Source organism: Callithrix jacchus, chromosome 9, assembly GCF_049354715.1.
Source record: "Callithrix jacchus isolate 240 chromosome 9, calJac240_pri, whole genome shotgun sequence".
Classification (NCBI taxonomy): Eukaryota; Metazoa; Chordata; class Mammalia; order Primates; family Cebidae; genus Callithrix; species Callithrix jacchus.
Window position 1 is genome coordinate 16,948,755 of NC_133510.1, and position 21,986 is coordinate 16,970,740.

The 21,986-nt window shown below is 46.8% G+C and overlaps 1 protein-coding gene across 4 annotated transcripts in view; it reads right to left on the minus strand.

Moving 5' to 3' along the window:
- The window catches only part of CRACR2A (calcium release activated channel regulator 2A), a 137,083-nt gene that overhangs the window by 24,743 nt on the left and 90,354 nt on the right, over positions 1 to 21,986 (minus strand). For all 4 annotated transcript variants that reach the window (XM_078338467.1, XM_078338468.1, XM_054238030.2 and 1 more), the window contains 6 exons: positions 19,224 to 19,314; positions 16,125 to 16,220; positions 13,745 to 13,932; positions 8,555 to 8,626; positions 4,565 to 4,610; positions 1,949 to 2,055 (listed from right to left, as the gene is read on the minus strand). In XM_078338467.1, the coding sequence (XP_078194593.1) occupies positions 1,949 to 2,055; positions 4,565 to 4,610; positions 8,555 to 8,626; positions 13,745 to 13,932; positions 16,125 to 16,220; positions 19,224 to 19,314 (600 nt within the window). The remainder of the gene's footprint in view (positions 1 to 1,948; positions 2,056 to 4,564; positions 4,611 to 8,554; positions 8,627 to 13,744; positions 13,933 to 16,124; positions 16,221 to 19,223; positions 19,315 to 21,986) is intronic.

The window sequence follows — 21,986 nt, forward strand, 5'->3', positions numbered from 1 at the left end:
ACATCCTCAACATGTGAAGGGAGCTGTTGCTTTGGGAGGGGCCCCACCTCCGGACACAGCAGGTCTGCTGGCTCACAGGCAGCTGCCTCCTAGACAAGAGGCTTTGGGTCAGAAGAAAGCCAGGCAGAGCATCTTCATCCACCTCTCCTTCCTCTCCCTTTCTCTTCCTCTTTCTGTATCCATGGAAGCCAGAATCAGGAGTAAGTGGCCTCTGAGGCCTAAGTGCACACTTGCTTCTAGAAGCATTTGAGCACTAAGGGCAAGGAGAAGCTATAGGCGGGGCAGGGAATCGGGCAATGGGATGTGGGGTCAATGCAGAGTCTGTATTTTCAGGTTTTGAGAGCAAAGGCCTCACAGAAATTGTCTTAAAGGATGTTTGACAGGGAGGACCTTAACAAATGTCTTCTTTCCAGCACACTTCCTATATATCATATCAAGCCTCTTACATGCTTATCTGTTTTAGAACACAATTGGCATTCCCATCTAATTTTACTCTGCTTATACACACAGAAGTGAATATTTGTGTGTACACATGAGCAACTATGTGCACAGACACACACACACACACACAGAGAGAGAGAGAGAGACAGAGAAAGGCTTTGCAACCAGAAAAGAAATAGCCACTTAAACAGGTCTTAACACAAAGCATTTCTTGGAAAAGGCTTTTTTATCCGGGAAATTCTCAAGCACTACTGCCATTCTGCGCTACCTGCGTCGTAGCATGACTGAGTTCCTTTCTGCTTTTGCCACCAAGTGCTCTCTGCCATCCGTAGGGACAGCAGTTTCTTTTGGCAAAGTCTGTTAGAATTCAGGGCTCACCATTCATTGCTTACTTGATTATTACCCGCTTCTTCCACTCAACCAGAAATTCGATGAGACAGAGGTAGGTCTATTTTGCTCACTACCGTATATCCAGCAAATAGCACAGCACCTCACACATAGTAGACACTCAATAAATATTGATTAAGTGAGCATTTAATAATGGATATTAATGGTAGAACCTATGTATAATTTATCTTTGGAGCCTTTACAGAACTCAAAAGAATGTCTGGTACAGAGTAGGTAATCAGTCAATGTCTGTTGAATCTATCAATCAATCCATTCAGTTCTGAGGAATCAACAGGCCAACCGCTATTTGCAGAAATTTGGCTCTCAAACTGTATCTCATTATCCAGCTATTTAGAAGAGGAATGCACGATGATCAGGCCCAGAGGTTTTACTGATGAGCTGATTTACATCTCCAGAGCCACATCTGCTTTGCATATCTCTTAACTTCACGCTTGCAGTCTTCAAGGTCTCTCTGGGTCTGACGCTGAAGGGTCAGGATGCCTCTGTCTCTCTGTGGCCATCTATGTGGACACAGCACAGGCCAAAATGAAGAGTGGGCAGGAGAGACCGGTTTGTCTCGTCTCTGAATGAGCCATGAGCCTACCCTTGGGTGTTCAAGCTCAATCATGTACTGTCCAAGAGCAAAAAAAATGTGTTATGTTAGAGTGAATTAAATCTAAGTCATTGCCCTAATCTTGTCTGTAAAGGAGTTAACTATTGGAGATTCTACTTGACACTTTAATTAACCTTCACAGCCAATATAGTTATGTCCCTGAAATACCAAGTGCATCCATTCTGCTCAGCAGGCAACAGAGTGTCATCAGCTACAGCAAGGAGCGAAGGGGACTCCTCTCCTCTGCTGCTCTGCAGCCCCTCTCTGCAGACACACAATAGGGTGGGGCAGTCTCAGAAGACAATGGTCTGTCCTAGGGGGTTTACTCTTCTGGCTTGGATGTCAGAAGAGGGAGGGTCATGTGTTTGAAGGGAGTGAGAGCAGCTGACCTCAGTTTCCTCATCAGGGCCACCTCTCAAGGGGGCAGCAGGCACTGAGCGTGGGCGCAGAGCCAGCTCCCAATGAGCGCAAGAAGAATGAAGGGGTGAGCAAGTGAAGATGACTTACCTCCTAAGAATCCCTCTGGCATCCACATATTTGCCTATCACAGAGCCAGATCTTCTTTTCCAGCTTGCCTTGGAAGCAGCCGTGTTTGCCTTGGCTGCCTTGTCTTTCTGTGGAAACACAAAATGCCCTCAGATCCATGCCTATTTGCCCTGATGTTTGAACAGAAAAGGACTCATGGTTCCCACCTCACAGCCCAGGCTCTGCACAGAACTCTGAAGGAAGTAAGCAGTGTTCTGGTCCCCCACTTAGCATTTACCTACTCTTCCCTTTTGCCATCACCCCTCCTTCACCAGAATCCCTCCATCTCCCTTCTAGTTATTTAATCAATGAACAAATACACAGTTTAGAGCCTGGCGTCCATCATTTTATTCTTCACAGGAGTACTGATAATTTGTAAAAGGAAAAAGAAGAAGAGATAAGTGTTGATGCATATTTTCCATACATATGTCTAAAGCATATAGAAAATACCCATAAAACATTTATCTCTTCTGAAAAAATATATCCATATTTTTGAAACAGGGTCCTGCTCTGTCTCCCAGGTCAGAGTGAAATGGCATGATCACAGCGCACTATAGCCTCAAACTCCTGCACTCAAGCAATCCTCTAGCGTCAGCCTCCTGGGTAGCTAGGACTATAGGCACCCTACCACATCTGGCTAATTTTCTCAACTTTTGTGGAGATTTAATCTTGCTACGTTCCTCAGGCTGGTCTTGAATTCCTGGCCTTAAGTGATCCTCCCGTCTCACTCTCCCAAAGTGTTGGGATCACAGGAGTGAGCCACCACACCTGATCAGACAAAAAGAAAAAAGAAAAAATATTTGCAGGCATAAAATTATAGAGAAAATATTTTCAGGCGTCAAAAAAACAACTCTGTGACTCTTTATTCACACTCTTCTGTATGGCTCCAAACCTTTTTTATTTCTAAAGCCTCAGATGTAATGAGAAAGTAACTAGCCAGGAGGATCAATTAACTCCGTGTTCTGCCCATAGCTTCTGAGCTAGCATAAGATAGTTCAGCTCTTTGGTGGAAGTAGGTGTAGATAAATGACTCAAACATCTGCAACACAGAACCTGGGTGGAGCAGGGGCTTACAACCCCCTTTGCCTCTATGTTCCCTGACAGATGTCTTCTAGGAGATGAGGCGGGGGAGTTAGCTCACAGGAAAAATCTCGTTAATCAGCCATCCCATGATTCCCAATGATCCTTAATGAGAGGAGGAGTTGCAGTGCTCCCAGAGCCCCCGAAGGATGGCTATGCTGATTCCAAATTAATCTTCAATTATTATTCAATTTGTCCCTCTTTCTTTGATTCCCCACTGGAGTTCTTAATTCCACGCTCCTTTCAAAGCAGCATGAGTTAGGCAGGTAAAGGGAAGGGTAAAGGAATTAGAGTGACATTTGGTTGGAAGTTTTTAAATGAATTCAGTGTTACTTCTAAAACAATTACGACCATTATCATCATCAAACAAACATGTCTAGACATAAGTCTTGCTCTAATAGTACACATAAGTGGGTGGCAGACATGTTTGCTACCAGTCAGTGACGGAAAAGAAACTGTGGTGTAATGCAGTCCCCCAGGGATTTGCAATTATAAAGCAGGTCAGATGTAATTTAGGGCAAACCAGCTGCCTTCTGCTGGCCATATCTAGGTCACTGTTCAACTAAGGGTCCAATTTCTATCATCCCTTTCCAAGAATCTTTCTCAAAGATTCCTATGATATGGAGGGGAGATGGGAATTCACTTTCCACATGTGACAGCGGGTCATGATCCATGGTGGTAAATGATTTGCTCAGGGACACACATAAAATTCATAGGATGGTAATCCTGATAATTAGAAGTCACATCAATCAATGTGGCCTCCATTTTCCTCCCCTTCAGAGCACCCAGTGGCTCCTGTCTAAAGGGGAAGATGAGTAAGAGCATGGAATGAATCCTAGGTTCTGGCCAATGTGGTCCACAGGGAAGACCTTTAAATAAACATAGGATTTCATGCCATTTAGGAAAGTGTGTGTGTGTATACACACTATACATGCACTACATACATATGTGTGTGTATATATATGCACGTGTGTGCGTATCTATATATGTATATATACATACGGAGGGAGAGAGAGAGAGAGACATGGTACTCAGGTATGGAAGAGTAGGGGTCCCTATAGGGTAGAGAAAAGTTGTTCACAAAATCAAGTATGAAAATAGTGAAATGCACATCTCTAATATCTTCTATGACAGTTAAAATGCAAAACTGTCATCGAGATAAAAATTTAAATGAAGAAGAAAGCTGTGAGCATTTTGGTTTAGAAGTGATAATGACATTTCAACTGCGCCATCTCATGGATAGAACTATCATTTCTGCATCCAAGAAATGTGCGACCCTCCCAAATATTTTAGTCTTGTTGTGCCAAAAGGAAACTGCATTACTTTGCAGAAAATCAACACACTGTTACCCAGGAGGCCGCCCTGAGTTTTTATTATTGGCAAACGTTTTTATGCCATCATCCTGCCAAATAGATCCCAACTGTCAGGACATTGCTGGGCCAGTCTCAACATGGATCTGGCTGTCCCGTGGACCACAGCCCTTGGTCCCCCACAGGTAAGGGAGAACTGGCCAGTTACCTGAAAACATATGTCCCGTTCATCCCGAAGGTGCTTGTTCCTTTCCCTGTGGATGGTAAAGGGGAATCTATTTAAACAAGGAGTTTGTAGCTGACAGTTCTGATGGCAGCCAATTCACTACTCAGATGGATGCAAGGGAAGTCATGGTGTGGAAGACCAGGGAGTTGGTGGAATTTCCTTCCTTGGAGATGTAATTAATGGTAGGGGATAGTTTGTGTGTACAGATAGGTACACTCAGATGCAGGGTTAGACTGAGACACCAGTGACCCATCAGGATTATGCATGGCCTCTCCTGTTATCAGGGGCACCACCTACAGAGGGCAACCCCAGCATGCCAGCTCTGCCTGGGAGCTTCCTGCTGGGCTCAGTTTTTCTTTCTCTCTGTGCACCATTTATTCATGCATGCACAGATTCACTCAGATGTCTCCTGAGCACCCACTGCATGCCAGGCACTCTTTTAGCCATCAAGGTCACACCAATGACCAACACAAAAAGTTCCTGCCTCACAGAACTTGTATTTTAGTGAAGGGATAATTGTTATTGAGTAAATAAAGCAGGTAAGTGGAATAAAAGAAGCCAGAGGGTGGAGCTGTATTTTAACTACAGAGGTCAGTGCCTCACTGATAAGACAGCATTTGCGCAGAGCCTTGAAGGAAAGGGAGAAGCATCCCAGGCAGAGGAGAGGCTACGGGAAAGCCTTGTGCTGGGATGTGCCTAGCGTGAGCAAGAAACAGCTCGGAGGAAGTAGAGTGCCCAAAGGGAGAGTAGGTAGGAGATGAAGTCAGAGAAAAAGTGGATGGTGGTTGAGACCTGTCTCTTTACAGCCTTGTGGGCCACTGTATGAACTTCGTTTTTTTTTTTTTTTTTTAAAGACAGGGTTTCACCATGTTGGTCAGGCTGGTCTTGAACTCTTAACCTCAGGTGATCCTCCTGCCTTGGCCTCTGAAGTGCTTGGATTACAGGCGTGAGCCACCACGCCCTGCCCTGAACTTTGAGTTTTATTCCAAACGAGATATGAAGCCAAGGGGGCGGGGGGCGGGGGTGGTCGGTGGTGAAGCAGATGACAAAGGAGGGTCATGACCTGGCTCCAGTTTTCAAAGGATCCCTCTGGACGTGGTGCTAAGAATAGGCTGCTGGGGGCAAGGGTGGGGCCCTGACACTTGATGAATATTTTTTGCAACATGGAGGTCATTGGCAACCTGGGCAAGAACTGTTTCTGAGGAGGGGGGAGTAGGGAAGACCTGACTGTTGGGTTGAGAATGTGAAGAAAAGGAGAAAAGAAGTGGAGAGAGTGTATGTGAGCAACTCTTCTGAAAGTTTTGTTGTAAAGGGATTGAAGAACTGGCAAGCAGATGGGTGGGGATGCGAAGACAAGACATGTCAGACAAGAAATATTCGAGTCTATCTGTAGGTATCTTCAAAAGAGATAAAAGGACAATGGAGGAGAGAAAGAACACATGCTGGGATAATCCTTGAGGGGCAGGAAGGGACAGGCTCTAATTCTAGAGGGTGAGTTGGGCACGGGGGTGGGGGTGGCCTCTGTGATGAGCATGGGGAGTGCATCCATCATAAAGAGGAGGCAGAGATGTGAGCACAGGAGGAAGCTCTTATCTAATGGTTCCAGCTGTGAAACAGGAGAAAGCATGAGGATGGAAAAAGAGGAGTCTTTTTTCCAGGACTTAAAGTAGGAGCAGTTGGGAAAGTGAGTTGACTGGGTCTGCAGTGCGACTGTGGAATGCACTTGAGGTTCACAGCTGGGAATTTCATCCATTAACACAAGACGTGGAGAGGGAGGGCCAGATGCCCTCCAAGTCCTTAGCAGGTGTGTGATTCCATGACTCTTCCGGCCAGCGGCCTCTGAACACACCCACAATTTGGAAGGGGAAGGGAGGGCACAGCCATGGTTAGGTCCTAATCATCACAATGCAGCCATTTATGGGCACTTACTATGGGCCAGGCGCTCTGCTAACTGTGGTGTAGACTACAGAATGAGTTTAGGTTGGGCCTGAGGCGTCACAACCTGGGCAACTGACTTCCAATTCCCCCAGTGTTGCAGAAAACAATAGGAATGTGCCGGCATTGTTTTCAGTTACCTGCATGAGGTGAGCAGGTAGGCATGCAGCCAGGGCCTCCAGAGCAAGTCAGGAGGGACATGGAGGTTATTTTATAAACCCTGAGAATGGCAGAGTGAGCTGCTCATGCCAGAGGCACCCTCACTCCTCGCAGAGCTGTGAGTTAGCACCCCAGCACCTGAGCGAGGACCTTAGGAGACCAAAGTCAGTCCCACCTGTTTTTGGAAAGCATGCTGTGTTGTTTGCTGCTTTGTGTGGTCCTCTCCATGCAGAAGCCTCGGTATTTAAAGAAACTTCTCTGCTCTGGTTCACATCACTGCTCTACTGTGATTGCTACTCACATACATCACCTAATTGTCAAAAGCAGCCTGTAAGCCAGGCATGAGAAAATAAGTCAACTGCCCAAGGTCACACAAGCTAATGAGAGGAGGTGCTGGGTCTTCAATCAGATCCCGCTTCAAAGCACACGTTCCTAATCAAGTGCCCTGAAATCGCTCGCTTTTGCACCCATTGTCCTTCAGATGGCAGCCCTTCTCATCCCGTCACACCCCAGCTGTTGTCCTGATTCCACCGCAGTCCCACTGCTGCCCTCCCTCCACATTCCCGCTGTCCCCCAGCCCCATCTCAGCATTCTCTCTCCCTTGAATCCCAGTGGTTTCCTGGGCCTTCGCTCCACCTCTCAGCTTTCATTAGCCAGTGGGGCGTAAGCTCGGTAACCCTGGATCGATGGCACAGAAAGGCCTCAGGCCTTCTGTGATTCTGCACAAATGCTAGTCTCCATTCAAAAGACCCCCAAGTATTTGTAGAGAGCTGCCTTGTCATTCTCCCCTGCTCATTCTCTTTGAATATACCCTTTTATATTTTCTGAATGCAATAGAAAAAAAGACTCCAAAATTTGTCTGTATACATTTTGTTCTCTTCCTTTTATTAAAGCCTTCCTAAGATCAAGACCTTCTCACAAATGGATTATAACTGGGCCACCTGAAAACCCCTTTGCACATCCCCTGGCTCTGGAGGCCTGACAGAATCACGTATTGAGCACAATCGGAAATGCATTCAGGTTGAAGCACGTTTCCACTGGGTAGCACCATAGATGCCAGGCACAACGAGCTACCCTTGCTCCCACAAAAACAAAAACCTTCGCAACATAACTGGGAAGTGATTCGAAACCACTCGCACTTCGGAAATCAGAACCCAAAGTCCTTCTGTTTCCTCACCGAGAGGTGCTCAGCAGGCAGTGACCATGGGCAACATCAAACATTCCATCCTTCCCCACACAGGATTGTTTCTTTGGGGAGGGGAGGGTGGTGCACATTCCAGACCAGTAAACTTTGAATGTATCGCTGGGGTCTTTGAAGGCTGAGAAAGCTTTTTCTTGGTGCTCTGTTTGCAATTCATATACTCATCCCACGAACATGAACAGAACGTGGCCAAGTTACGGATTTCCATTCTGGCTCTGTCAGTGAGTAGCTGCGCTTGTGGGAAATCACTTCATTCCTCTGCTATCAACTTCCCATCAGTTAATTCCTGTGAATTAAGCGCCCTACTTACCCAACAGCTTTGCTGAGATGAAAGAGATAATATTCCTGGCATAGAGTAGAGGCTCAGTGAACCCAGCTCCGCTCCCATGTGAGGACGTACCACACACAGTCCTGTGAGGGGCTCAGAAGAGTCGGGTAGAGCCTCCCGATCAGGAAGAATAAACTGGAGAGGGATGTGGGCATGCATGTAAATGGATCAAACATAACAGGATGGCTACTCAGTGGTCCAAACGCTGCGATGGGGACCAACGGAATGAGGGTGCTCATTCAGCAGCATGTTTCCAACACATAGGCAAGAATGACACCCTCAGACTGGTGCTTCCCACCCCGGGCTTCTGGGAGGTGCTCTCAGCACATGCCAGTGCCCACCGACGCACCTCAGGAAATCCAGCTGCTTGAGGAGCCCGGCCTTCTCGCGCTGTAGACTCTCCGTCACGCGGTACACTTCCCTGGGAGAGACAAACACACTGCGGTGAGCTTCTGGTGGAAGCCGGATGCCTGGACCCCTCATGCTGGAGACCGGCGGGCTATGCCATGCTGGGCACAGAGGGCACTGGAGGAACGCGGCCTTCTGGAGAGCTCCTATGGTAGGCAAGTGCTTTGGACCATGATCTCAGTTTGTCATCACACATCCCCAACTTAGGAGGTGAACTTATCCCCATTTTATAGACTGTGACCATCAGAGAAGTCTGCTAAGTCTTTCCGGTTTACACAGACAATCCGTGACTAAACCAGGGTCTCCTCCTACCCCAGACCCAGCTCATTCCACGGCCATTTCACATGCCACCTGTGAATAAGCTGGATGGTCACTACACAGTTTGTCCAGACACCAAACTGCCCTGTCCTATCTAGACTTCAGGGAGTTAGAATCCATATTCTTCTCCAGCCAGATCTTGAAGGGTAAGAGCAGAATGTGTATTACCTTCCCTCCCATTCCTGCCCCACCCAGAGGCTGGCTGAGTATGTTTTTAGGAGCTCAGGAAGAGTCACCTCCCCTTTCCCACCTTCCTCCCGAAGTCCCCAGACATCTGGGCTTTCCACTGCTGGGCATCCATTTCTCTGACTTATGATCCAGCTGTAATGCAGAGATTGAATGCATCTATTATAATCATTTCCTCACTGTGCAAACATGGTCATTCTAGCAGGAGTTGTGAGGAAGGGGAGAGAGAAGCAAGAAGGCTGCGACCCAGGGCAATTAGGAGGCAACTCAGAGGGGACGTAAGGGCTGTGCCTGGTTTGTTTACACTCATGTCCTTGACATGGTGCCTGGCATGGAGGTGTAATCAGGAAATAGTTGTAGGAGGAAAGAAAAGAGAGACAGAGTAGAAGAGGTGCGGGAGCAAAGAAGGAGGAAAAGAAAAGAAGGAGAAAGAGATGAAGGAAAAAAGGAAGGAAGGAAGAAGGAAGGAGGGAAGGGAAGGGAAGACAGGGGAAGGAAGGGAAGACAGGGGAAGGAAGGGAAGGAAGGAAAGGAAGGAGGAAGAGATGAAGGAAAGAAGGAAGGAAGAAGGAGGGAAGGGAAGGGAAGGGAGGGGAAGAAAGGGAAGGAAGGAAAGGAGGGAAGGAGGAAAAGATGAAGGAAAGAAGGAAGGAAGAAGGAAGGAGGGAAGGGATGGGAAGGGAGGGGAAGGAAGGGAAGGAAAGAGGAAGAGATGAAGGAAAGAAGGAAGGAGGGAAGGGAAGGGAGGGGAAGGAAGGGAAGGAAAGAAGGAAGGAAGGAAAGGAAGGAGGAAGAGATGAAGGAAAGAAGGAAGGAAGGAAGGAATAAGGAAGGAGGGAAGGGAAGGGAGGGGAAGGAAGGGAAGGAAGGAAGGAAGGGAAGGGAAGGAAGGAAGGAAGGTAGGAAGGAAGGCGTAATTGGGGAAGTCTTCAGCATCACTCAGGGAAGAAAGGAAAGGAAAAAAATAAGAAATTGGGTGACATTGGGAAGCTGGCTTAGCTTCACAATTCTGTCTTCATTTTCCCTTCGTGTTCTATACCATGCTTTAGACATTTCTTAATCACCCTCTGATCTTACTACAAGGGTCCACATTTCCACACTGCAGCACTGACTTTTGTGGAGGGAACACCCTGCACGCTGATAGAGGTGTCACTTTCCGTGGGCTGTCAGGGATGCCAGGCTGTATACACACCGTGCTGGACAAGACCCCTCTGCCACCCCAGCAATATCATTACGGAGCTGGCAGAAACAGCGCCAACATGCTGGTCCACAGGACTCTCCTGCCAAGCTCCTGATAACCTGATTCCTTAAGCACACTGTTTTTCCCCCCCACTTTATAGAATAATTGTAAAGTCAATTCACAGCAATACCAGGCTGAATGGAATTCTAAGTCCAACTCAGACAATTCTAATCAAGCGAGAAACCTTTTCTGGCTCCTGCAGAGACGCAAATTCCTGACATTTTACTACGAATTATATTTAATTTCAACCTGAAGGGAAATAATGTATTTCCCACTACCCAAACTGGGTCTGCAAGCCCCTGTCTGGGACTGTGCTCTGATGAGTGCTCTGTGAGCAGAGCTGCCAGGGCCTGACTCCAGGCCCTGGAGCTGAAGACCCTGGTGCTGTGCTTTTAGGGCTCCCGCATACCACCCTGGGTATGTATTACAAATACATGTGAATACATGTACTGTATCTATTTGTCTAGTAAACATATATCTGCTTGGATATTTGTACATACAGATATACACACATATTCAGAAATATATTTTTGTGTCAACAAAAAGGGATTTCTGAAAAAAAAAGGCACTTAGATATTTGACTAAATGACCTCTAAAGTCCTTCTAACCTAGAGGTTCTAAAAGTCTCTACATGGGTAATATTTAAACTGAAAGGGAAAGAACCTGTGGTCGTGGAGTGGTAATTGGTGAGACGTTCCTGGCTCCCCTTAGGGAACTGCTGCTGAACTTGTTTTAGGGGAGGGATGAGCTCTGGAGCACTTCACAAGACACACTGTCAAGTGAAAACTGCAATGCATATGCAGAATAGTATGCTTAATATGCTAATGTTTTGTAAAGGAGAAGTGTGTGTGCGCGTGTGCGTGTGCGTGTGTGTGCACACAGGTGTGTCTCTGCCTGCATATACACAGCATACTCTGAAAGGATCTACAAGAAACCACGACCAGTGGCTCTGATGACTGCATACTGGGGCCACGTCAGGGAGACAGACTTCTTCTTGAGCATATAAGCTTTTGTGCCTTTTGAATTTCGTGCCTTGTCATAAATACTTACCAAATAAAAGCGAATTAAAATATAAACAGAGCGCCGCTGCTTATCAGCTGACCTTTTTCTTTACATGATCTCTCTGTTTGATAGTTCTTTCTTTATGTCATTTTAAAATCTACTTCTGTTACCTTGAGCATCTTCAGAGAACAGGAAAATTAATTTTGCCTGTTCAGAATTCTTGCTGATCAGTGACTAATCCTGGTTACCTCCCAGCTCCACCCTTTCCCCTCCCAGCTGCTCTGTGGGAGCATGGAGCAGCAAGATCCTGCCAGAAAGCGCAGGACTGTCAGAACTGGGCTCTGTCCCTGCTGTCCGGCACTCACCAGCTGCGTGACTTTGGGCCGGTCACGACACCTCTCTGAGCCTCAGTTTCCTCATGTATAAAATGAAGGAGGTGAACCAGAGCATCAAAGTCCTCTCCAACTGCCGGTCTGCAACCCCAGTCTATGGAGAACAAGCCAAGCCTCTCACTGCACTGCTCTCCTGCCCTCCCTGGACAGGACATGTTCTCTGGGCCCCGGCATGCCCCCCAGCTGCACAAGAAACTGCAAGCTTCTTGAAAACAAGTTGAGAAGGTTCTGGAGTCATATTTCTCTCTTCTTCCCAACCCTCCTTCCCTCCCTCCCTTTTTTTCAATTCCCAACCTCCAGAGATTGTGTCTCTGGCTTGGTTAATTAAGGTAAGACTTCAGAGAGCTTTGAATCCTCATGCTGTGATGTGATGCTCCAGCACTGGGTGTTTATTTCCATTTGCTGTTCTAATGCTTGTGCCTTCAGATGTCTGTTGCTTTTAGAGCTTGATTGAATTTTAACAGCCTGAATCCTTAATTCTGTTTGTAAAGGTAAATGCCTGTACCTTGTTGACCTGTTCTCAATGAGGAGGAACTGATTTTGCTTGTTCACAATGAAATATACTGTCCTTCCACAATTGGTCATCCAAGAATTGGAATGGAGGGGCTTGTTTTAAGTCAGCTACCTGGGAGTTTTTTTTTTAACTGGAGATACCTTACTAGGGTGAAATTTTCAGCCCAAACACATCTCCTTCCTTTTACCCCTTTTACCAGGCAATTAGTGCCAAATGGTACAGGATTCCACACGTCAAACCAGCAGAACAGTTTTATTTAGGCCTGTGGACCAAAATCCTGCCAGCAGTCTTTTGAACAAGGGGAGTTACCATCTATAAAACATGTTCTGGTAAGTAACGCTTGCCAGAATAAGTCCCCTTCCCTGAAATTAGACTTTCAGTGCTACCTAGTACCTTTTACATTTTTCAGACACACAATTATGTTTTTCAGAATAAATGAATGAAGAGTACACGAACAAATGTGTGTAAATGATAGCCAGTCCTACTCCTGTTAAAATATTTTCTGCAGGCTTGTTGTTCTCTAGGGCAAACTGGAGAGATAAGTCTAACTCTTAGCAACTTAGGACAGTTACTTAAACCTCTGAACCTCAGTTTCCTCCTCAATAAATTAGAGGTCGTAATAACAGAACCTGCCACACCAGGATGATTTAGAGATAAATGAGAAGATGCCAAATTATCAACAGAAGTGAGATGCATTGAATGCCCAGCATGGTACCTAGCACAGAATAAATGTTTGCCAAATGAATAAGTCATTGACTATATGGATAAGTGAATGTACAAATAAACAAATGAGATTCCTCTGCCCTGAGCCTCAGAGTAGTACATCTGTTCTAAAACCTACTACTCCCAAGACCAGATAAATGATTGACTCTTCAGGGACTTCTCCAGCTTAAGCGGCAGACCCAGGCTTGATCCAGCTGCAGGTGTGCCTCTGCCTAGTAAGTGAACCCTTGTGGCTGGATGCCACTTGCAGGTCTGGCCCTAAGAGAAGTGGAGTTTTCCCCACTGGGCCCACACAGCTGAATCTGAGGAACATAGTGAAAAAAAATGGGCAGAGATGGAGAGGAGAGTCCAGGGCAGTGACACATGCTCCATCAGATTATATGCTGATCCCAGGAGCCTTCCTCCTTCCCTCTGGTCCCCCTTGTCTCTACATGACAACTGTCATCTAGGGTCTGTCTGCTCACTCAGCCCACAGACTGCCTTATATTTGTTTGTGGAATAGCATGTCTTTCTAATCACAGAATGTATCTTCTGAGAACAGGACTGTACATTTCTTGTCAATCCTAGGCAACGCTGGACACAGAACTGGTCTACTTAATAGTGTCAGAATCCTTGAAGAATGTTAGAAGAGTCTCAGGGAAGAAGAAGCCCAAATCCACATTTCACAGGCAAGGAGACATGAGTGGTGAGGGGACATGCCCATAGTAGGGGGTGGTGCTAGAGGACAGCAGAGGAGTGGACAAAGGCTGGACTCACATCTCCTTCTCCTGGTGGAGTTTGCAGGCCTCTTGCTGGAGGCTTTCCAGCTGCTGCTGAGCTTCCTGGAGCTCCTGGGAGGTCCGCTCCAGCTCCTGGGCCAGCTCCTGGTTAGTGAGTTTCAGCTTGTTATTCTCAGCCTTGGTCTCATGCTTGTCATGATGCAGGGCTGTGCACTGACCTTCCAGCTGCAAAGGAATGGGGAGCAGAGGGGAATGAGGAGTGACCATCATCTGCAGAAGGCCTGTCCTGGCCTCACCTTGCTTTCCCCACTTGGCAGGCAGGAACTGTCACTGCCACCCCTCACTGGCCTGAAGCATAAATCAGCATTGTCCTCTCCTCAGTTCATACATATACACTCCTCTAGGCAGGAATAAGCTTTCAGAGCGCATCCCATCTCTTCCCTGACTCCAAACAGGACCACTAATAGTCCAGGAGGAGCTGCTCTATTCAAAAAGACCACTAGCAAAGGAACTTCCACAACCCGTCTGTGTGAATGGCCTTGAGATCAAACCTAAATCAGTCTTGTTGACTCTTTTTTTTTTTTTTTTTGAGATGAAATCTCACTCTGGTTGGAGTGCAGTGGCATGATCTTGGCTCACTGCAACCTCCGCCTCCCAGGTTCAGGCAATTCTCCTGCCTCAGCCTCCTGAGTAGCTGGGATTATAGGCATGTGCCTCCACGCCCAGCTAATTTTTGTATTTTTAGTAGAGACGGGGTTTCACCAGGTTGGTCAGGCTGGTCTCAAACTCCTGACCTCGTGATCCGCCCACCTCGGCCTCCCAAAGTTCTGGGATTACAGGCGTGAGCCACTGCGCCCAGCCCCATCTTGTTGATTTTTAAGCCAATTTCTTTTCCTTGGTCCTTGATGGAGATGGGGAACAGCTAAATGGCCTGCTTCATAAAACCATCCTTCCCAATTTCACATGCTGATAGTGAATCTATACATTCCCTTTTCTCCTCTCAGCTCCACTTTCATTAATCTAGAGAAGCTTTTAAGGGTACCCAGAAGCCCTGAAAATTCTTAGGAAATAACTAAAATGGGTTGAACAGAACATAGACCTTTTCTATGTCCCTAAGGCAACTAAAAGCCCTGCATTTTTATAGCTTCAGCTTTTCTTGGCTGTGATTATGCTTTGCAGAGCTTTCAATCCTCTTACCAGAGGAAGAATCAAACCAAGGTACATATATCATAATAAATTTAGTTTAATGAATGTGGCCAGTAAGGGGAGGAAGAAGTAACAACAAGGAATTTGGTGTGATTCCCAAGAGGCTCCTGTGTAATCAGGCAAGCATGCAGTAATTAAATCGAGTGGCAATCACTCATTTGAGGGATAAATGTAATTGCTAGGAGCTTAATGTATAATAGAGAGGAAGAGAAGAAGTGGGAGAAGCAAGGTACAACTGTGGATAGGGAAATGTGGAGGCAGCCGGCAGTTCCCAGAGTGGAAATCATCTTGCCGCAGAAGGAAAGAGACCTAAATTCATAGCTTGGGTAGCAGCAGCAGTGGAACAGTCTCTAGTCCTAGCAGGGCTGTCTTCAAGTAGATTTTAATGTGCTGCTAAAAATAGCCTTGTCTATTGAAAGGGAAGCAATGTGTCTGGGTCTGTCCAGAGCTGGATTCCTTCCAGCACCAGGCACAACAAAACAGGAGGCCAGTGGCACCCAGGTCTGTCTCCCTCAGGGGCTCTTGCTAAGAAGTGGATGCCACTAAGTAGGAGGCTTGCCTAGCTAGTCAGTCTTTCTGGGGTCATTAGCCAGTCATTTCCAGCCACAGAGACACCGCTCTGCAGGGCGCACCACCCAGCCTGCCTCCTGGAGACTCAGGTCCATCAGAGAGCATCTGGTGTCTGCATCCCTATGGGGATCAGAACAGCCACAAAGGATGCCAGTGAACCTGTCCAGGCACTGCACAGCCAGGGAAGAGACAGCAACCTGGAAGAGCCTGTTCCAGCAGAGGTATCCATGGCCATTCTGGAGGGAAAAAACGTATCTGCAGCCTCCCCCAAAATATCGTGGTAGACAATGTCTCTTGTACCTCAGCTTTCTCCTCTTTTCTTATACAAGAGGCAGGAAACAAATTCAAGTTTGGCATTCTCGTGGCTCCTGGATATAATTATAGGAACATGTCTGCAGATACCTTGTGGGAAAATGCCTGGCAACTTTTCCAAGTTAAACACCTGGCTTTGGAGAAGTAAAGGCTTTATCTTGGTATCACCTGTGATTTTAAATGCAATCTTTTGTACAGCTAAATAGTTCTTTTCGGGTTAAGAAAAAAAATCAAAAGTCCTTAAGTGAGTGGCAGGGAAAGTGGGCAAGAGCCAGAGAAAAGGATGGAGTGAAGAGACAGGTGCTCTGAGGCCACTGGCAGCAACGTACCCTTTTCTGCTTCTGGGTGAGCTGCTCCAGCTCCTGCTCCTTACGTAACAGTTTCTGCTCCAGCTCTTGACTGCGGGCTTGAAATCTCTCTGTGTCCTGCCAAGTTGGAAAGAGGGACACACGGGACCCAAATGTAGCACACCTGGATTATGGATTGTATTTTTCCCACCTTGAAGCTACTCAAGATCAGGCCCCATCCTACTAGATTGTGGGCTTCTCCCACAGCACTACAGGGCTCTGGTAGTCTGCCTGCCCCTGAGGGAGGACCAAATAAACCAGATCATGCGAACAGTGAGGCGTGATCCAAATGCACAGCAAGTGTGGCCATGTCTGATGACTGTGCGCTGCCACCCTCCTCTCCACCAAAAACAGGGACAGTATCAGCCAGCAGTAGAATACTGAATGGGGATAACTGGGCCTGAGCTCAAATATCAGGCCTTAGTCTCCTCATGTGCAAACTGGGGGTGACTGGAGGAGGCACACGACCCCTCGCACGCTTTCCAACTTGGATATTCTGTTCCAGGTTGGGTTGAGCACTGGTGCTGGATGCCTTCAATTGGCTTCACTCTGGAAACACAGGGCCATTACCTCTTCCTCTTGAGGGTCTAAGTGTTCACTATTTTCCTACTGGAGTTGAAGTCTCCCAGGCCCTGCTCCTCAGGATGTTTTAATACCTGCTCCTTCCCTAGGCTGGGCTTCCCCCACACAGAGGGGCTGAAGCAGGTGAGAAGGGGCCTGGCTGTGGGATGAGGAGGAAAGTGTGTGGGCTGTCAGGTGCCTGATGCTCTCAGCACAGCCAGGTCTGTGGCATAAGGGCCCCGAGCCCGGAGGGACACAACTTGGGTTCTAGCCCCAGCTTCACCCAACTAACTTGCTTCATTCTTCTGGATCACTGTTTGTTCACAGAACAGAAACAAAAATACCCACGCCATCTGCAGCACTCCACCTGCCTGAAGGCAGAATGCAGGTACAAAATGTGCAAGGAGAGAAGAAGCCATTGTAATTGCCACATAACTCACTCCCAGAGCCCCACCTGGGGTTCCTGTGAGATGGAACGACTCCTTCCCACATGGGATGCTGCACTAGAGGGGTGTCCTGGCATGACAGCCTGCAGCAGCACGGCAGTGGAACGTGGCCCTCTCGGGCCAGAGGCCTTTGGACACTTCTGCATCCTCTATTGATATTACCAGGTTCTTCTGCCCATTTTTAGGCAGGTAAATGGGCAGAAGAACCACAGGGACAGCCTGTGATTATCCTCATGTTAACTATCTGACCAGACAGCACCTGTTCCCAACATTTGTTTCCAGAGAATCAGCCCCAGGGAATCTGCCTCCTTCAGCTTGGCTGCTGCTCTCCATGAAAAATGCTGGGAGCAGCCAGCAGCTCCAGAATCCCCAGGCTGATGTGGCCATCCCCACAATGGGCCTGCAGAGTGTCCTCACAAAGGGCCAGGACAGGGCGTTGAGAGGGTTGGAAGGTGCAAGTGATTAGGTACTCCCTTCATGATCAAACTAGTAAGTGTCAAGCCAGGATCCAGATTCTGGTCCGAGGGTCCAGCCTTTTCCATGACGTCAGAAACTGTGGCACCACTATTCTTATCTATCACCAGCAAAAGCCTTTGTATCTAATGGCTTAATAGTGCTGCAAAAACATCTGAGCAGTTTTCATGTTCACACAGAAGGCATAAATCTAAGCACTGAGCTTTAAAGGCATTGTATCAAGACAGGAGAAGGAGGGAGCAGAAGGGGATGGGAGGCTGGGTCACCTGGAGTGACACAAACTTGTCCTTGAATTTTTTTTCTTTGACCTCTCCCCTAGACCATCGCCATGCCTTGGCCCAGCATTTGCTTCTGAAATCATGTCTTTTTCCTTAGCTAGGACCTGTGACCTGTAATCATGACCCAGGCAGAGGGGACAAGATGCCCCATGGAGCTCAGCCTCTCTGTGCATTATGTCATTTGTGATAAAGGGGGTGGCTCTCTTACAGCAGGGAGGTGGGGTGGGAAGCTGCTGTTCTCAGAAGCTATTTTGGGGTCTGCTAGTGAGAAGTGTGTGAGTTCTGTCTGCCATCAACTAGGTTGAGGGACAGGAGCAGGCAGAATGCTTTCAGGCTTGACCAGAGGAGGCCTGGAAATGCTGACGAGCCTCCAGAGGGCGCTAGTTGGAGGACATGACCAGATTTTCATGAAAAGGATTCTGATTCCCTCTCAGTCTGAATGACATCTGTGATAATAAATGGAGCAGTGATGTCGATAATCTGAGGCAGCATGAAACTTACAATTGGTTCAAGAGAAAGGGTTGCGATAAGAGCCAGGCTTAGTGCTGAGAGGCGAGGGAAGCTGCCATCCGAGATCAAAGCCTTTTCTGCTGAGAACCCACCAAGTAGATCATCCAAAAATGGGTACTAGAGAGTTCTCTGAAGCTTTTTTCTTTTTCAATTTAGTTTTATGAACATGTTCCAAGGAGGATCCTGCTTACCTTGGGAAGAAGATGATTTCACCAGTCCTGACCTCTTGAGACAAATGGCAGGGCTGGGTAAAGGGCTAAGAATCATACCAGGAAGAGGGGAAGGCGTTATCCACTCCCTCCATGGTGTCTGTGGAAGGTGGGATTCGGTTTTTCTTGGCTATTAAATTTTCCAGGTGTGTAAAGGTAAAGGCTTGTCCCCTTAGGGGAGCTGCTGGGCATAGGATAAACTGGGCTGCTGCATTTGGATGGGGCTGCCATGTTAATCTAGGAATAGCTAATGTCAGACCAAATTTAACAGGGAAAGCATGAGCCTTCATCCATCCATCCATTCATTTAACAAATATTTGTTGAGCCCCTACTACATTCTAGGCATTGTCTTCATGCTAAGGATATCTTAATTAATAAAAGATAAAATCTCTGCTCTTTTGCAACTTATATGCCAGCAGGAGGAGACAGACAAGACAATGAAAATAAACAAGGATATTACATGTCCTGTGTGAAGGTGATAAATGCCTTGAAAAAAATATATGGCAGAGGAAGAGGGAATCAATAGTGCATGGATGGAGGCACCATAATCTTGAGCTTGGGGGAGATAGAGCAGATATGCAAGCCTGGGAAGTGCACTTTTACCTTCAGAAGAAACTGCTCCTTCTCGTTTTTGATTTGTTGTTCCATCTCCTCATAGAGATGCTGGATTTCTTCATCATAAGCCGCTATTTTCCTACAGAGGTGGCAAAAGGAGAGTCTGCACTGAAGTTCCCCTAACCCACAGTGGCAGCTCTTGGCACTCAGACACCAGTCCCCCACTCTGCAGCCCTGGGTATGGGGGTGATAGCATGGGCCAGATGGTCAAGGCTACAGGATCAGCTAAGCCAACAAGAGATGCAGACCAGAGAGGCCTTATGGGCCCCACCCCTGCAACCGGTAGGTTTCATGTGGCCTCTCCTCCTCCCGTCCCCCAGCCATCACTCCTAGAAGATCCCTGTGTTCCTCGGTGAAGCTTCCCTGGACCATCTCTCTCTATTTTACTTTATTTCAGCATAAGCCCACAGGCCTCTGCCAGACATATCATGCCTGTTCCCACTGATCCCCACGCTCGTAGACTCCATGAAGTTGCATTGTGTGGGTTTCCTTCCCGTTCAGTTTCCTGTTTATCTTTTTTTTTTTTCTTTTTTAGAAAGAAAGAAAAAAAAAGGAGTGAAGGAGAGGAAGAAAAAGAGGGAGGGAGAACGGGAATGTAGCTTTATTCTAAAAATGGGTATTTATAATGGCTGGTCAATATTTTGTGTATTTAAGGTGGAGAATGTATATTTTGTGTATTTAAAATGGAGAGCTCTATAAATATTTATTGAGTTTACTTGCTCCAGATCTGAGTTCAAGTCCTGGATATCCTTATTAATTTTCTGTCTCGTTGAGTCTAAATCTCTTTATGAGTCTTATATATTGCCAGTTTCCTGTTTATCTTGTCCCTGTTTGCACGCTTTCTATCTGCCTGTCTACATCAGGAGCTTCTGACGCTGCAGTCAGAGGATTCTCCCTGTATGCTTGAGCTTGTGTGATCCATGCTTCTCATGAGACTCAAGAGATTCTGTGATGATGACAACGAGAGCTCCCACAGCCCCCACCAAAAGCAAAGGGCACACTGTCTAGTGCCCGTGCTAGCTCAGACTCCAGGGCACAGGCAGACTGCGTGAGCAAGCAGGGCTGGTTGGAAGATGGAGATGACAATGAGATGTCCTCATCCCCACTCTCCTTCTCAGCATCCTCTTCCCACTCTGAAGAGCCCTGCAGTCCAGAAATTGAGTACCTAGGCACTCTGCCATGAAGACAAACACAGCCATGGGGATGAGGTTTGCAGGTCATCCCTTCTGTTTCCCCCTCTCTCCTCATGATACATCCGCCTTCTAATGCCCCTCCAAATTCAAATAGGAAAAATCTGCTTAGCATTGAACTGAAACTGGGAGTTATCATTCCAAATTATTAACATTCCCAGGTAATTGCATTTTCATACCTTTTTTGTTGACCATGCAGTGAAAGAACCTCTCTGTGGCCCCTACTCCCTAACCTCTCCCCATCGTGCTAAGGAAACTCCAGGCTCTTGAACAGGCTAATGTGGCTCTCGAGGCCTATTGCGAACATGTAACACATAGAGTCACACACACACACACACACACACACACACACACACACACACAATTTTGGCCCCTGCCCTTCTAAACTTAAATGATGGCAAGCCCACCGTGCCCTTTCTTTAAGAGACTTCAATAACTGAGGAAACTGTCCTGGTTTTAAGAGGTACTAGAAGATTTCTGAACAAAACATAAAGGATGGGAATACATTTATTTATTCCCCCGAGCCCTCCATCATTTTAACCCCTACCTCCCATGTCCACTTGGGCCTCCAATCCAGGACCAGATCTTCTCTGCTAACCAAGGCTTTGCCACAGCCCAATTTCTGCCCCTTTCTCACTTGCTACCTGTTGGGAGAGCATTTTCACCATGCGCACAGGTGAACAATGAACGGAAGCCATTTTGATTGGCAACCTTCCAGCTTTACAGAAACCACAAATCTGACCCAGACAAAGGAACAGTGTGCGAGACTCCATGGTCAGGATCATTCATCGCAGGGCACAGCCTTGGCGTTCCCTTGCTTGGCTGTACCCTCAAAACCAGAAACTTGATTTTGAGTGACTGTACAATAATGGCCCACAGTGGGCTCAGCAAGAGATGACAGTCCTCCCAGATTTCCACAAGCTGGGACCCTGTCTTTATGGATATGTCCCGCATCCTTTACTCTTTTTGGCTAAGAGTAAGAAATCTCTTCTTGTTAAATGACAGATGTCTGGGATTGTTACTTTTGCTCTGAGCTAACTCATAAGAATTAAAATAAAACCTTGGAGGGAAAGTAAGGAAAAGGGATCATGCTATTGATCCCAATACTTCAGTGACAGAAATAGACACAGTGTGAAAGATGTTTCAGAAAGCAACATGTTTTCTCTTGGTCCCTAGAATTATCTTCCTGTGTTTGAAGAAACTCAGATGCTAGATGATAAATGATATCGAGGAAAACTTTGGACAGAGATTCCAGCTACATAAACACTGTAAAACTAATAAAGTAAGACGAGAGAAACTTAAACATTGATTTGGCTCTGCTAAAGCAATTCATATAAAGTTATTCATCTAAACAGCTTACCCTTTATTTCTAATAACCATGCAGGGCATTAATTCTGTAATGTAATTAAATGTGGTCTATGTTTTATTTGATTGAATTGTTTTTTATGCTCACATACCAGCTTGCTCATATGTGAATTAAGTTATTTTACAAACCACTAAAAAAATAACTGGCAGAAAGATAGAGTCTTTGAAGGGTACCTCCTCCTAGCCGTCACTCACG